The sequence below is a fragment of the Neovison vison genome, chromosome 6, assembly GCF_020171115.1.
Source record: "Neovison vison isolate M4711 chromosome 6, ASM_NN_V1, whole genome shotgun sequence".
NCBI lineage: Eukaryota > Metazoa > Chordata > Mammalia > Carnivora > Mustelidae > Neogale > Neogale vison.
The window spans coordinates 92,205,257-92,219,826 of record NC_058096.1 but is presented as its reverse complement, the minus strand read 5'-3'; the positions used below and the strand labels follow the sequence as shown (position 1 = coordinate 92,219,826).

Here is a 14,570-nt window from a genome sequence, read left to right as displayed (position 1 = left end):
GCAGAGGCCCAACGCGGGGCTCAATCCCAGGACCCTGGGATCATGACCTGAGCTAAAGGCAGAGGCTTTAACCCACTGAGCTACCCAGGAGCCCCACAAAGATAGTTTATTAATACCACTTTAACTGCTAGCACTGGTAATGTCACTAGACATCTGTCTTACTTTACCATGAGAATTTATGTTTATATTAAGAGTTATTTTGGCATGATTAATACTCTAAAATGCAGTTCCTGTGTATACATACATAGTAGCTTTATTAAAATATGTTCTGACAAATCATTGGGTTAATGAAGAGAATGAATGAAATAACACCTTCAGTTTTTTTTCCTTTTTTCTTTGAGCTTCAGTGTGGCTCTGGAATGGCATATTTGGTTATTAGGGAAGCATGATGAAAACTATTTTATGTTAATTTGCTGAGTATTTTCTTTGTGGCCAGAGAAAGGAAGGCAGGTGACCTATTGCATAATACAGTATTGATATGGAAAAGTCAGTTTTTAACTTTTTTGATGGCAAGAACAGAGAGATTGCTCCTGGGGATCTTCATAAGGAGGACTGTCTGAAGTAGTAGATGATATCCTCAATGTCATTTCTAAAAGAGAGAAAATAATGAATTTCATTAAGCTTTTTCTTATAAATATGCTTACATCTGATGTTTTAACAGTAAAGTACAATTTAAAAGCAAACAATATATTTAAAGTATGTGTCTGTGATAGATCCGATTTAACATATGGATAAATTTTATTACCCATGGCATTGATTAATAATTGGGGAAAGTGGAAGTTATTTTGAGAGGAATACAAATTAGTTTTGCATTGATTTATTTTTATTATATTTAATTTGTTACATTTCAAATGGAATTAAAAGGGTATGCATTAAAAAGATGATTTTTGTGTTTCTAAAACTACCAGCTTATTTGCAAAAAGATTTTAAAAGCCTCACCAAAGGGCGCCTGGGTGGCTCAGTTAAGCATCTGCCTTTAGCTTAGGTCATGATCTCAGCGTCTTGGGATCAGGTCAGCATCAGGCTCGCTGCGCAGCAGGGGAGTCTGCTTCTCTTTCCTGTGCTTCTACCTCCCCCACCCCTGACCCACTCCACCTTGTACTTTCTCTTTCTCTCAGAAGATAAATAAAATAAATGCCTCGCTCACCCATATATCCCTACTAATATTCCTAAAATATATGTCCATATTTCTAGTTCTTTGACCACAAGTGTCATTTATCAAGGTAATTTAATATTTATTTTTATTATCATTGAGAAAAAGGATTAAAATTATTTTCCCCAAGATAAAATATTAATGAATATTATCTTTTAAGATATCTATTCACTTTCTTTTCCCATCTGGAAAGTTCTGATAGGTTGTGCTGTTGAGGATCACTGAATCATGAGCGTGGATGTTACTGCCACTGGGGGATAGTTTTCTCTCACAGTTGGATTCTTCATAAAAATTGGATCCCCACAGATTTCATGGTTGTATTCTGGGAGAAAACCTGAAGGTATAGATAGTTAAAAGTCATCAGTTTAAGCACAGATCTATTTATTTTGTTAGTCAGAGGAATTGGGTAAATTTAAAGCTTTTAAAATGAAAAATAAGTAGCTTAATTAGGATTTCAGCCAGAAGATACTAAGACGGTTGTTCCCAGGCTAGGTGCTAGGCACCCTGGGGCCCTCAGCAAACTCAGAAGAGTACCATGAGTTATTTTAAAACTTTAAAGAAACACAGCGATATTAAACATCTGACACTGTGAACTATGCTAGCTTGAGGTAGTTTGCAATTTCAGCATATTAGATTGGGCTACATTCCTTTCAGTGATGTCATATCGCTGAAATTGGAATTTTGGCCGTTGCTATGATAAAAATTAAGTACCACAAGAAGATCTGTGTCCAATAGGAAATGAGGCTGGCAGGATCCAGTCTAATATCAACATTTGAGAAATTGTGTAGGGCCCAACAGGTGAATGCATCTCATTAATAAGTAATCATGGTTATTTAAGAATGAAATAAAACATTTTTCTTTTAATTTGTGTATTTTTTAAGGACAGTTGTTAGGACACAAGTGCTGACTAAGTTATTTGAACCTAACTACTTAATACATAGCCAGCCACTGTTTTCTTTGCATGAAAAACACTTGTGTGAGAGACCTCTGTGTAAGAGTTCTGTAATGCTCCAGTTTTGGCAGTTTGGGGCTCCACACCAGCTTGGTGCTGAAAACTTTATCTCAGGCTTAGCATTTAATGATTTTAGCAGTTTATTATAACTTAATCAGAGAGATTATTTTTCTCCTGGCATATTTTGTAAGCAAATGGAGGGTACTCCCCTACCTCATAAGACGATGCATTATATAGCTAATTTAATGCTAGAGAAAGACGATAGACCACTTTATCAAATACTGGCTTATTTAAATACTGTATATAGTTTTGTGGCCAGTCACCAAATTAATAATGCTGATACCATCTTAACCCATATTTGTACAACTTTTCCTTTAAGGTAACTCTTGTTTTTTCGTTTTTTGGGGTTTTTGTTTTTTTGGTTTCTAGAGTAGATTTCAGTGATTCATCACTTACATACAAGACCCAGTGCTCATCACAAGTGCCCTCTTTGAGACCCATTACCCATCTAGGCCCCCCCCATTGTTCTATCCTTAGAGTCTCTTCTAGTTTGTTTCCTCTTCTTTCCCGTGGTAACTCTTGTTTTTAAAAAGCATCTTAAGTATATTCATGGAAGGGGAAATGAAAACAGGTTATAAAGGACATGGAATTCAGTAGGATACACTTTATTGTTATTAATCATCTATCAAAAAGATTTCCTTGAATAGCATATGACAGCAGTTAAAATGATCCCAGGATTGAGATAAATGTGAATATTTTCTTTTCCCATTCCATTCTAAAACCTTTCAGTTTTTGATACCTCAACCCTAATAAGAAACAAGATGTTATAATGGAAAGAGCAATAGGAACAGAAGAAAACTGGATCTGCCATGATACCGGAATGGAATTGAAAAGACAGACGTTAAATGTGCTTGACACATATGGAAACAAATAGATTGCTGTCTGATTAGGATCATAAATTGTGTTTCAATTTGCTATTTAATATTGGGTAAAAAAGATAGGAAATCATCAGCATAATTAAAATTTTCAGGCATCCTAAAAGAAACAACATTTTTTAAAATAATAAAATGGGACAGAATTACTGGGGAAAACCCAAATCTGAAAATTAAATTTGGTAAACTCAGAACTTTCTGTGTTCAGTCTCGAGATGGCTAGAAGATTTTAGTGCCTAGTGAGTTTAAATAACATAAAACTAATGCAAACTCATCTGTGAAATAAGCTCAGGAGGTAGCAAAAAGATTAAATGATGTTTTGTAAATTATTCTTGCTATAAAAGGAGATATTCTTGCTACAGAAATACAATAGGAAATGAAAGTTGTTATGTGAGAAAGTGAAGGATGCTATAGCTTAAATAAAAACCTGCAAAAGAAATCCTGTGTTTCTGTTTTCATTTTTGTTTTTCCTGACATTCTGTTCATTTAAGTGCAAAGAATCTGCAAAGTATTGGTAAGATGAGTTATTGCTTGATCCTCTAGTTGGAATATTAGCTAATGAAAAAAAGCTAAAAATCCTTAGTGTATTTAAATTACTGAACAGAGTAATTGAAGGATTACCAAAATATGTATAATCTTTATTTCTATTTTTGTTACTAGTTTGATTGCAAGTGAGAGTAGAGGAGAAATAGGAAATGTTAAGTACTTTATGTTCAAATGGCAAATGGGACCATGGCTGTAATAAGAAGTCACCGATGTATAAGTTCTCGACAAAACATAAGTGAAGGCTGTCACCGCACCTACTTTACCAAGATTTCTGCTGTCATAAGTTGATTACTCTAAGAAGTTCCCAGTTGGTTCTAAACAATTAGGTTTTGGTTTTAAAATGCTGATTGAGCTTCTGTATTTTAAAACTAGCTTTCTCTTCTTTATAGGCTGAAAAAGAAAATCCAGGACTCACACAAGACATCATTATGAAAATTTTAGAGAAAAAAAGTGTAGAAGTTAACTTCACAGAGTCCCTTCTTCGAATGGCAGCTGATGATGTAGAAGGTAGTCAGAGTCTCCTGTAATTTTCTTAAAGTTGTTGAAAAGCACTTCCTCCAAGTATTTATTTGACAAATGGATCTTCTGCCCTTCCCCTTCTCCTCCCCTTTCTTACTGTTACTATTATTATTGTGATGATAATGGAGGAAAGAGCTGTATAAGTTATTTTTGTTTTCAAGTGAGATTTCAAGAAGATATTAGTAGGTTGGGTTTTGATATCATGAGCTCATTACATATTCAATATAGAGGTTTTTATTAAACTCTTCCCTCTTGACAGATAGATATCGTCATTATATTTGTTATGAATGTTACTACTTAAAGGTTTCCTTGTGAAACCTCTGAAGCTTCAGAGGCCTGATAAATTTGATTTAGCCTATCTCTTGTTTATTTGTTTGTTTTAAGATTTCATGGAATTTCCATTTATTCCAAATTGGAAATGTTGAGTCTTTCATCTTCTGATACTTGTACTTGGGGAGAGCCATAATACTTTTTCTGAGCTAAGTTGAACTTTAATGAATTCTGCCTTACAGCCTTGTCTTTCCTTTCCTTTCCCTTTCTCTTCTCCCTCCACCTCTTTAACCAGCATTGGGAATTTGTAGACTTGAATTTGGCAGGGAGTTGCATGATGGTTTTTATTATGTATCTATTTTATCAGAGTATATGATTGAACGACCAGAGCCAGAATTCCAGGACCTAAATGAAAAGGCACGAGCACTTAAACAGATTCTCAGTAAGATCCCAGATGAGATCAATGACAGAGTGAGGTTTCTGCAGACAATCAAGTAAGCAACTTTTGGCTTTGGTTCTTCTTTTCTTGAAAGTACTTCAAAGGAACCGCTCATGCTAGGTGTTTTATTTTGGTATGATATAATATTAAATTAAAATATTAATTTGAAATCAGACTTGAAATTTTTAAGTGCTGCATGTTGATACTAACTTCTAAGCTGTGGTATTTGGCTTTAGAGTATGATAACATTTCTTAGAATGTTAATATAAAAACAGTGAATAAAATGTATAAAAATTGGAATATAGTTTGAACTAAAAAATAATGCAAAAAATTATAGTATTGGTAACAGAATACCAGTATTGTTTTTGTTTCAGAAATGGCATAAGTCATTAGAATAAGTAGTGTATTCTTGGGCTTGAATAGCATTTTTAAATATTTTAAATATTTTAAATATTAGCCAAATTGTAACTCTCCAAATCCTAAACCTTTGAGATACAGGTTAAATAAGACTGAAAATACATATGGGGCTAGGAGGCTGACTGGTGAGGAGCCGCAAGAAGGGTCGTCCTTAAGCGGTGGTTCTCAAATCAGGGGCAGTCTCCTCATGTTAAAGAGGGTGGGAGACTGAGGGGGGAAATCCATACATAATTTCTGGATGAGTAAAGAGTCTCAATTTTCTTCAGCCTCACTGGGTATAATACGAAATTGGGATTAATTGAGTGGCACTAGTAGTGCAACCTTTTGCACAAGTAGAAATTGAAAGATTTATTTAGCACAGGTTTTGTTGTTTTTGAAAGAGGCTACATCATCATACTTCGTATCTTTAAAGAATGGAAAGAAGTTCACTTATAGTAAATATTAACATCCATCTCCTAGAAACAAAAAGCTATTTTAGGTGTATGGGCACCTGTTTTGAGTGGTATAGGGGGCAGACAGTCTCACTTTAGGAAGCAGTAGTTTGTGATGGGTATGCAACCCAGCTATTAAGGAGCGACCCTCCTCTTAGGTCTTCTGATTGAAAACCTGAAAGTACGAAAAAGACTTTTCATTGCCTAGCTAAAATTCATGTCACAAAGAACAAATCCTGAGGTAAATATTTTACCCTTATAGGAAAGCCTCAACTTCCTTTAACTATTTTTAATATTGGAAAAAGGAAGATAGTCAACTGTTTATGGATTTTTATTTTTAGTCTGATATAAAGTGAACATGTTTAGCTCATAAAAGGATAAATTGCCAGTTATCTGAAGCATAGTTGTTTAAACAACTTATTTTTAGAATTTTCAAATAATAAGATTTTGTTTTAATGATCATATATTTGTTTATGATCTCTTCTACATTTCTGTGAAGATATGACATTTTAAAAATAATATTTCCAGCAAATTTTGCCTCAGGTCAGTGAAGGAAAGGTTTATTGAATCAATGCCATTTTAATAGCAATCACTTACTAGAATTACTTTTTCATTGCTTTTTTAAACATTTTGCGTATATAATGTATTATATAACACTGCTATAACTGGTGAAGAAATTAAGTAACTTTTCCAAGGTCACAGAGCTGATAAGTTGGTAGATCTGGGTTCAAACCCAGGCAGACTCACTCCGTGGTCTTCTCTGCTGCTTCCCACTCTGAGATGAGTAATGCTGTTCAGACTTAGCGATTAAAGAACGTTTCAGCTATCTGGAAGACGTGTGATAAAGGATATCTTAATACAGAATGCCAGTAGGTAAGAGAGAGAAGAGTGCTATGGTTGAAGCTAGGCTAGATATGGTAGGCCCAAAGCCCTCATCCTGCTTCTTTAACCATCTTACCCCCTCTGGGGGTGTCCTTAAGGCATCTCTGTTAAACCCATTGTGGCTTTAGAGAGATACATTTGAAAAACACTGTATAAACAGCCACATTTTAATCATAAGAAGTTGAGGTCAGGAGGCCAAGAGTCTTGTCAGTCATCGACAGAGGCCAAATTAGGGGCTTGTCTCTCATTTCTGGGGCAGTAGTAATATTTCAGTTCTGTTTTCTGGAGTGCACTCTGCACAACTGAGTTGAGAGTATTGGCAGTTAAAATTTATTTCTTAATCATTTTAGGAGGTATAATTGGCCCTGGAAAGTTTGTTCACAATATATATTTATGAGACCATGTGTAAATTAACATAGATAGGTAAGGTGTAATTATTTGTATCACTGATAGATACTGATACATTTTGCTACATCTTGTCCCCATAGTTAATTATTTAACAAATTAGTAGATAAAATTGCACCAAAATAAAAAATGACTTATCCTTCAGGCACAATGTACTGTGTAGTTACTGTTTTTTTTTTTTTTTTTTTTTTAATATTTTACTTTTTCGGGGTGCTTGTGTGGCTCAGTGGGGTTAAAGCCTCTGCCTTCTGCTCAGGTCATGATCCGAGGGTCCTGGGATCAAGCCCCGCATCGGGCTCTCTGCTCAGCAGGGGAGCCTGTCTCCCCCTCTCTCTGACCGCCTCTCTGCCTACTTGTGATCTCTGTCCAAAAAAAAAAAAAAAACCTTAAAATATTTTACTTTTTCATACATAAGGTAGTTATCTTCTTCATTTATTTTATAGCAGTATTTTTCATGAAACATGTATCAAATACTTATTATCCCAAGTACTATATGTGATTTCATAGATTATATTAAGGAGAAAAGAGAGTCCTGTCAGCTAACAAATTATCTAGGTATTTTTGTGTATGTTAGCAGACCTAAGTTTAAATTTCCATTCCCACATTTAGCTGTGTGACCTTGGGTAAGTTGCTTAGCTTCTGTTACTCTAGTTTCTGCTTATGAAGATGAAAGTAACAGTTTTAAGAACTGAGAGAAAGGACATATATTAATTTATAGGGTTTTTTAGGTCTTCTACATTCTAATGGATGACGAGTAGAGACTTGTGAATTAATAAACCAGAAAGCCATGCATTTATCACTGTTTACAGTATGTATTTGCATATTCATGCTCTAAAATTCACCAGAGTTTGGTTTTCCTGATGGCTTCAGAGAAGCTTTTCTAGAGATGTCCAGTCTAGACCTAACTAAACACACAGCATAGGACTTTTCTTCCTTTAGAATGTTCACATAAATACATGTTATATAAATTTGGATTACATGATTAGAAAGTCTGCTATTGCAATTTTTTGATAAAATGTATGTTTACATTTCCTCTGATGCCTGTCATCTTCTCTTTTGAATGTATGTTTTCCCAAAGTTGCATCATAAAAGTTGGAAATTGCTAAAATTTGGTCCTGCTATACCCCCCTACTCTCTGTCCCTTGTCACAGAATCACTTAACTCCAGACTGTTCATAATTACACTGTAATTATTTTACCTTCAGGTTTTCTCCAATTCTTGATCTGTTTAATTGTATGCAGTATTTTTTAGAGCTGATTATTTTCTCTTATAGGAAACAGACCCTTAGTTACTAATACAATTTAGCTTCCCTGCTACAGATCCTAGCACCTTAAGTGAAAATACTGTTCTGTGTACATACAGATGATGTAGTATTTGATATAAATCGCCACAGATTGTTTTTAGAGAAGGCCAGACCTTGGGATAAACAGCCTGGGTCATTCTGTAGAGTTCTTTGTAAAGCTCTATGGCCAGTAATAGATCAAACCTTAGTTCTAGGCTCTAGGATCCCAAAAACAGGTTTCCAAATTTGGTTCATCAGCAAAATCACCTGGGGGCTTATTTTTTGTTGTTTTTTTTGTTTTTTTTTAAGGTGCAGACAGATTCCCAATACTCATAGTAAGTCTGGGATACCATTTAGAAAACCCTTGCTTTTTTTTTTTTTTTTTTTTTTTTCTTTTTTTCTTTCTTTCTTTTTTTTTTTTTCTTTTTCTTCCTTTACAGGTGAGTGAGAATTCATACTCTTTTGACCTATGGATTCTAGCCATTATTGTATATGGATACATGTTCATCTTGTCTATTAGCCCTGAAGCATATTTTTATAATCCTTTTTTAAAGCAGAATAGTATTCTACAGAGTAGTTGTATATAAACACCTCACTGATCACTGTAGTTTGCTCCATTTTATTCTGCTTTAAATGGGTTCATTTTGGATTCGAAGAACCTTCCAAATACTTAATTGTTGAAATTGCTATTTTTCTCATGACATGGTCTTATGACATCATTTTATTAAGCAATGGTGAATTTATGCAAATCATAGCAATACAGGAGCCAACTTACTTGAAACCATAAATGGAAGGAACAATTATGTAAGTTAAAACTGCTATTCCTAAACTAGAGACAAAAAGAGAAAAAAAAATGAGTGGACAAATACCACTTCTATGTAATATTCATTTTCTTATTTAAATCTTTTAATGTTCAACCTGTTATCAGTGTTTGACATATAGGAGGTAATAAGTAATTATTTATTAAAATATTTAATACAAATGTGATCACTATTTCAGAGTAGGCTAAAAATTTCTTAATACCCAAATCCTGTATATTTGTAATTCATAGACATCCCACATGCATATTTACTAGAAATATACTGTGAAACGCACACATATACACACACAAATCTGGATACAGAGCTTTTCAGTTTTTTCTTTAGTAAAACTGAAATGTTTTAGGTATGAAATAACTGAAATCTGACCTTTGTGATTAAAAAGTACTGAAAGATGATGTTTGGGATGGTCTAGTTTTATGTCTTAATAATTCATATCTTCACTCTTGAATTGCATTTGCACAGCAGAAGTTTGACCAGTAAAAATTGCTGTGAAGTTAGAAGATGAAAATTGAAAAGAGCATAGATAAAAAGACAAGAGAAGTTTAGGGGGAATAAAATGGATAGGGAGAACAGTCAACTCATGAGAATTACTGGTTTCTTCTCTTTATCTGCTTAAAAGGGGAGGAAGGTTTTGATATATATGTAGTCCAAGGATGATTGCTGAAAAGGTTAAGGTAGAAAAATATTCTGATATTTCCTCTCTCAGGAATTTAAATATATTTTCCAAAGGAAATAACAACAGCAGAGTTTTTGGAAGAGAGGTATAAGCAGTTGTTAGAAGGTGGATGTGTCTTGGAAGAGCTATGTCTGAAAAGGAAATATTTCTTTTTAAACATCAAAACTATGTAACTGGAAGTGGTGATAAATACAGAAGTGAGTTACATGTAATACTAAAATTTTATATAACTGTTAATGAGATAGCAAATACAGAGAATATAATAGCTTGAAGTCAGCTACATCAGAGAAAGGAAAAATATGTGGAAAAGGTGAGAAGCAGAGGTAATTCTTATAAATTTGAGTAAGTAATGCTGAATGAAATGTTACTGGTTTGGGAAGGTTGAAATTAGTTGCAGAACTTTTGGTTAGCAGTGCAAGAGAAATCAGGATCACAAAAGGGTACAGACTAAAACTCCAACCAACTAGTCAGATGTTTGGGCTTGATGCTGTGTTAGTTTGGTAATTAACAGTGTGATTAGTAATCCTGGGGGCGGGGAATATATATATAAAATACATACCCCTCTTCCGAATACAACTGATTTTAAGAAGATTCTTTTTTCCTTATCCAACAGGGATATAGCTAGTGCAATAAAAGAACTTCTTGACACGGTGAATAATGTCTTCAAGAAGTATCAATACCAGAACCGCAGGGTAAGTTTTGTAGAAGCCTTGTATAAGCTGCCAGCTAGATGTTGTTGATTTACACTTAGTAGTTGTATTGAATTCAATACTAAGATGGTTCGATTACTGAAAATAGTTTTGTATCATTAACCACTGCTTTTATCTTTGAATTAAAATATGTTTAAGTAAATACTTCTAAAAGTTCTAATTTGTAATATAAAGCCCATCCTATATTCTGTGTAACCTCTTGTCTTTGATTTTGGCTTTTATTATTTTCTTATTTAGTAATTTTTTTCTTACTCTGATGTCTGTAGGCACTTGAACACCAAAAGAAAGAATTTGTAAAGTACTCCAAAAGTTTCAGTGATACTCTGAAAACCTATTTTAAAGATGGCAAGTAAGTAGTGTCATTTATCATCCTTTTTTATTTTAAATTAAATTTTGTGGTTTTATGTAATACTAAAACCATATAAATTAAGCCCTATATTGTTCATACTCAAGTTAACTAATAACTAAGACTGTTGGTTGATAATCTAGCCATAACTTACCTAGAGCAAAAGTTGGCAGACTTGTTCTGAAATAGACCTCATGGCAAATATTTTGACTTGGTGGGCTTGTAAGAACTTCCCCTCTGCTCTTGTGATGTAGAAGCAGTCATAGTTTGGAAACAAGTGACATTATGGCTGTGTTCTAATAAAATTTTATTTATAGACACTGAAATTGAATTTTGTTTGATTTTCACCTGTTACAGAATACTTTTTTTTTTTGGTCATTTAAAAATGTAAAGGTATTCTTATCTGTAGGCTGTGCAGAAACGTGGGACGCGAGATTTGGCTTACTGGCCTACAGACCTGAAACTGTGGTTCTCAAACTTTAGGCGCATCAGAATTACCTGGAGGGCTTATTACAGAATAAAATACACATTTTACACATGTACATATAATTGCTTTTGGAGCCCCCCTTTCCTTGTCATATCTAGGGTGGACCCAAGAATTTGCATTTCTTTCTCTCTCTCTCTCTCTTTTTTTTTTTTTTCCTTCAGTTTAAAAGAGAGGGAGGGAGAGCACATAAACTGGAGGAGGGGCAGAGGGAAAGAATCTCATGCAGACTGCCTGTGGAGCCAGACTTGGGGCTAGATCTCATGACCCTAAGATCATGACTTGAGCCAAAATCAGGAGTCCAGTACACAACCGACTAAACCACCCAGGTGCCCAAAGAATTTGCATTTCTAAGAAGTTTCCAGATAGTACTAATACTGCCAGGTGTGTTGAGAACTAAAGTTAAAGAAAGCAATGGTTGTCAGTCCCATTTGCACATTAGAATCACTTTGATTCAGTTTTTTAAAATTCCAGTGCCTTGGTCCCAACTTCAGAGGTCTGATTTAGGTAGTTTGGAGTGGGATCAGGGTTTAAGTCTTTGATAGAAAGTGTTCAGGTGATTTAAAAGTACTACAAAGGTTGTGACCCGTTTTTCAGAAGGAGGGAGACTTTCACTGTTGTTCTGTAAGATAAGTAATATATATAAAAGTAAATTGGATGTTTTTAGGTTTACATACAGTTATCTATACAACACCCCAGAAAACCAAAAGACATTTTGTGTTTTTACATATACATTTTACACATGTACATATAATATATAAGATGGTAGAGAGGCCATGTCTTCTATAGCATTTTGCCTTATAGAGTTTTTCATAAGGTAGAATACTAGAAATCTGTGGACAAGACCATTTTCTGACAGTGCTTAAAGTCATAAAAACATCCTAAATAATGATTATTTCATGTATCATTGGCAGGGACATCTAACTTTTCTTACATCCATGTCAAACATTACAATATTGTGTAATAATTTTTAAAAATACATTAGAAGAGGGTGCCTGGGTGGCTCAGTGGGTTAAGCCACTGCCTTCGGCTCAGGTCATGATCTCAGGGTCCTGGGATTGAGTGTCGCATAGGGCTCTGCTCAGCAGGGAGCCTCTTCCTCCTCTCTCTCTCTGCCTGCCTCTCTGCCTACTTGTGATCTCTCTCTGTCAAATAAATAAATAAAATCTTAAAAAAAAATACATTAGAAGATTCTGTTAATTTTCATTTATTTCTAACAGTTAAAGTAGGCTGAAATCTTTAAATTTTTATTATGAATTAAAGGCATTGAACTACATTTTATTGGTGGTTTTGTTACTCTTCTGATATCTAGGGGAAATGCTCCTTGATGGCTTAGTTTAATAAGCTTGCAGGTGTGTTCTGAAAATAAACTTACATCTGTTTTTTTCTTGGTCTCCACTGCTAAACCAGAATAACCAAAACACATCAAAAGACTAATTTACATGATGGGATCATTATTTCTGATTCTAACTAAGAATTATCGTGAAATAAGCACATCGAAAGGTAGAAATTCCTTTAGAGCCTAATTTTCATTAATCTGAAGTTATGTACTCTACATATGGATTATTCCAGCTCCCAGTTACTACTTTTTCTCCATTCACTAGCTTCTTGATAATTATTTGTATATGAATAATGCGCCATTATTTTGGATTTAGTTTTGTACCTGTTTTCTTGAAACTGATAACTGTTAATAGAGTCTATTCGTTGATCCCTCTTCCAATAAAGGGATGAATTTGCATAGGTACAGCTAATTCTCTCTGGTCCCTCTTTTCTGAGAAGTGTCTAGGATGAATAAAGAAGTTTTAGCTATGATACTGAGAAACTGATTAGACCACACAGGTGGGACTAGGGCATCAGTTCTTTATTCCAGTCACATGAAGATGGGCTGATAGGAAAAATGTGTGTAGCTTTGTTTTAAAAGTAGATTTATTCTGAAAGTAGTTTACAATTCTCCTAGTCTTTTGTTTTTGAAAGAAGTTGAGAGATTGGAGTAAATCAAATGTAAAGTAACTTTTACAAAAAAGTAGTTAAAGTTTTTAGAATTTAAGTTTTTTGAATTTGTTGTCCGCTGATGTAGAGATTTTGAGGCTGAGTATAATACTGGAGCAGATACTATTTTGGTAACTTACCTTGAAGTCAGCTAGAGACTGCATTTAAATCCTCTCTTTGGCCAGTTACTTGTTCAACCTCCTGATATGTGGTTGTTGAGGCGCCACCTATCATTAGCAGCCCATCAACACCTTATTGCCAGCCAGAACCACTAGGGGGCAGTAATTCCTAGATAGTTTCAAATGATGCAGGATCATTCAATTCCAAGCTGGTATAAAACATGATCCTCAGTACTAATTTGCCTTTTCCCCTCCCTCTAAACCTCTAAATTGATTTCCTTGTTACTGTTAGTGGATGGCATCAAGTATAAATGTTTTTAAAGGATGAATTTTTTGGATAAAATTAATGCCTTTTTTTTTTTTTCCTAAACAGGGCAATAAATGTGTTCATAAGTGCCAACCGACTAATTCATCAAACCAACTTGATACTTCAGACCTTCAAAACTGTGGCCTGAAAGTTGTATATGTTAAGAGATGTACTTCTCAGTGGCAGTATTGGACTGCCTTTATCTGTAAATTTTAAAGTTTGACTGTATAAATTATCAGTCCCTCCTGAAGGGATCTAATCCAGGATGTTGAATGGGATTATTGCCATCTTACACCATATTTTTGTAAAATGTAGCTTAATCATAATCTCACACTGAAGATTTTGCATCACTTTTGCTATTATCATTCTTTTAAGAATTATAAGCCAAAAGAATTTACGCCTTAATGTGTCATTATATAACATTCCTTAAAAGAATTGTAAATATTGGTGTTTGTTTGACATTTTAACTTGAAAGCGATATGCTGCAAGATTATGTATTTAACAATATTTGGTGGCAAATATTCAATAAATAGTTTACATCTGTTAAACATTTCTTTACTTGAAAAAATACATATATATATATGAGTATATATATATGAATATATATATATGATCAGAAGACCAAGATGACTTGGTGTAATGTCTAAAGAACTTCTAACGGGAGCTTACTAGCAGTTTATCAGATAATAAAGCAACAAGAATTCTATTTTTTGGTCCTTAATCACTCTGGGCAAAGGTAATGAATGGAAATATTTTTGTTAGTTAATATATATGAGGTACTGAATATTTTTGCAGCCTGTTTTAAGAGACTTCTGAGAAAGAAATGGCAGTTTATCGTGTCTTCACACTATAATGTCACTTCTTGAACTCTATGACAGTATAAAATTAAG

General features: G+C 34.1%; 1 protein-coding gene across 5 annotated transcripts in view; it reads left to right on the top strand.

Annotated features, from left to right (window-relative positions):
- Positions 1–14,228, top strand: part of PDCD10 (programmed cell death 10) — a 43,217-nt gene extending 28,989 nt beyond the window's left edge. For 4 of the 5 annotated variants that reach the window (XM_044251730.1, XM_044251729.1, XM_044251728.1 and 1 more), the window contains 5 exons: positions 3,973–4,090; positions 4,740–4,866; positions 10,339–10,417; positions 10,702–10,784; positions 13,747–14,228. In XM_044251730.1, the coding sequence (XP_044107665.1) occupies positions 3,973–4,090; positions 4,740–4,866; positions 10,339–10,417; positions 10,702–10,784; positions 13,747–13,828 (489 nt within the window). In that variant the 3' untranslated portion in view covers positions 13,829–14,228. Of the gene's footprint in view, positions 1–3,972; positions 4,091–4,739; positions 4,867–10,338; positions 10,418–10,701; positions 10,789–13,746 lie in introns of those variants that run through there. The other variant, XM_044251733.1, reaches the window with a different exon arrangement.
- Positions 14,229–14,570: the final 342 nt, after the last annotated feature.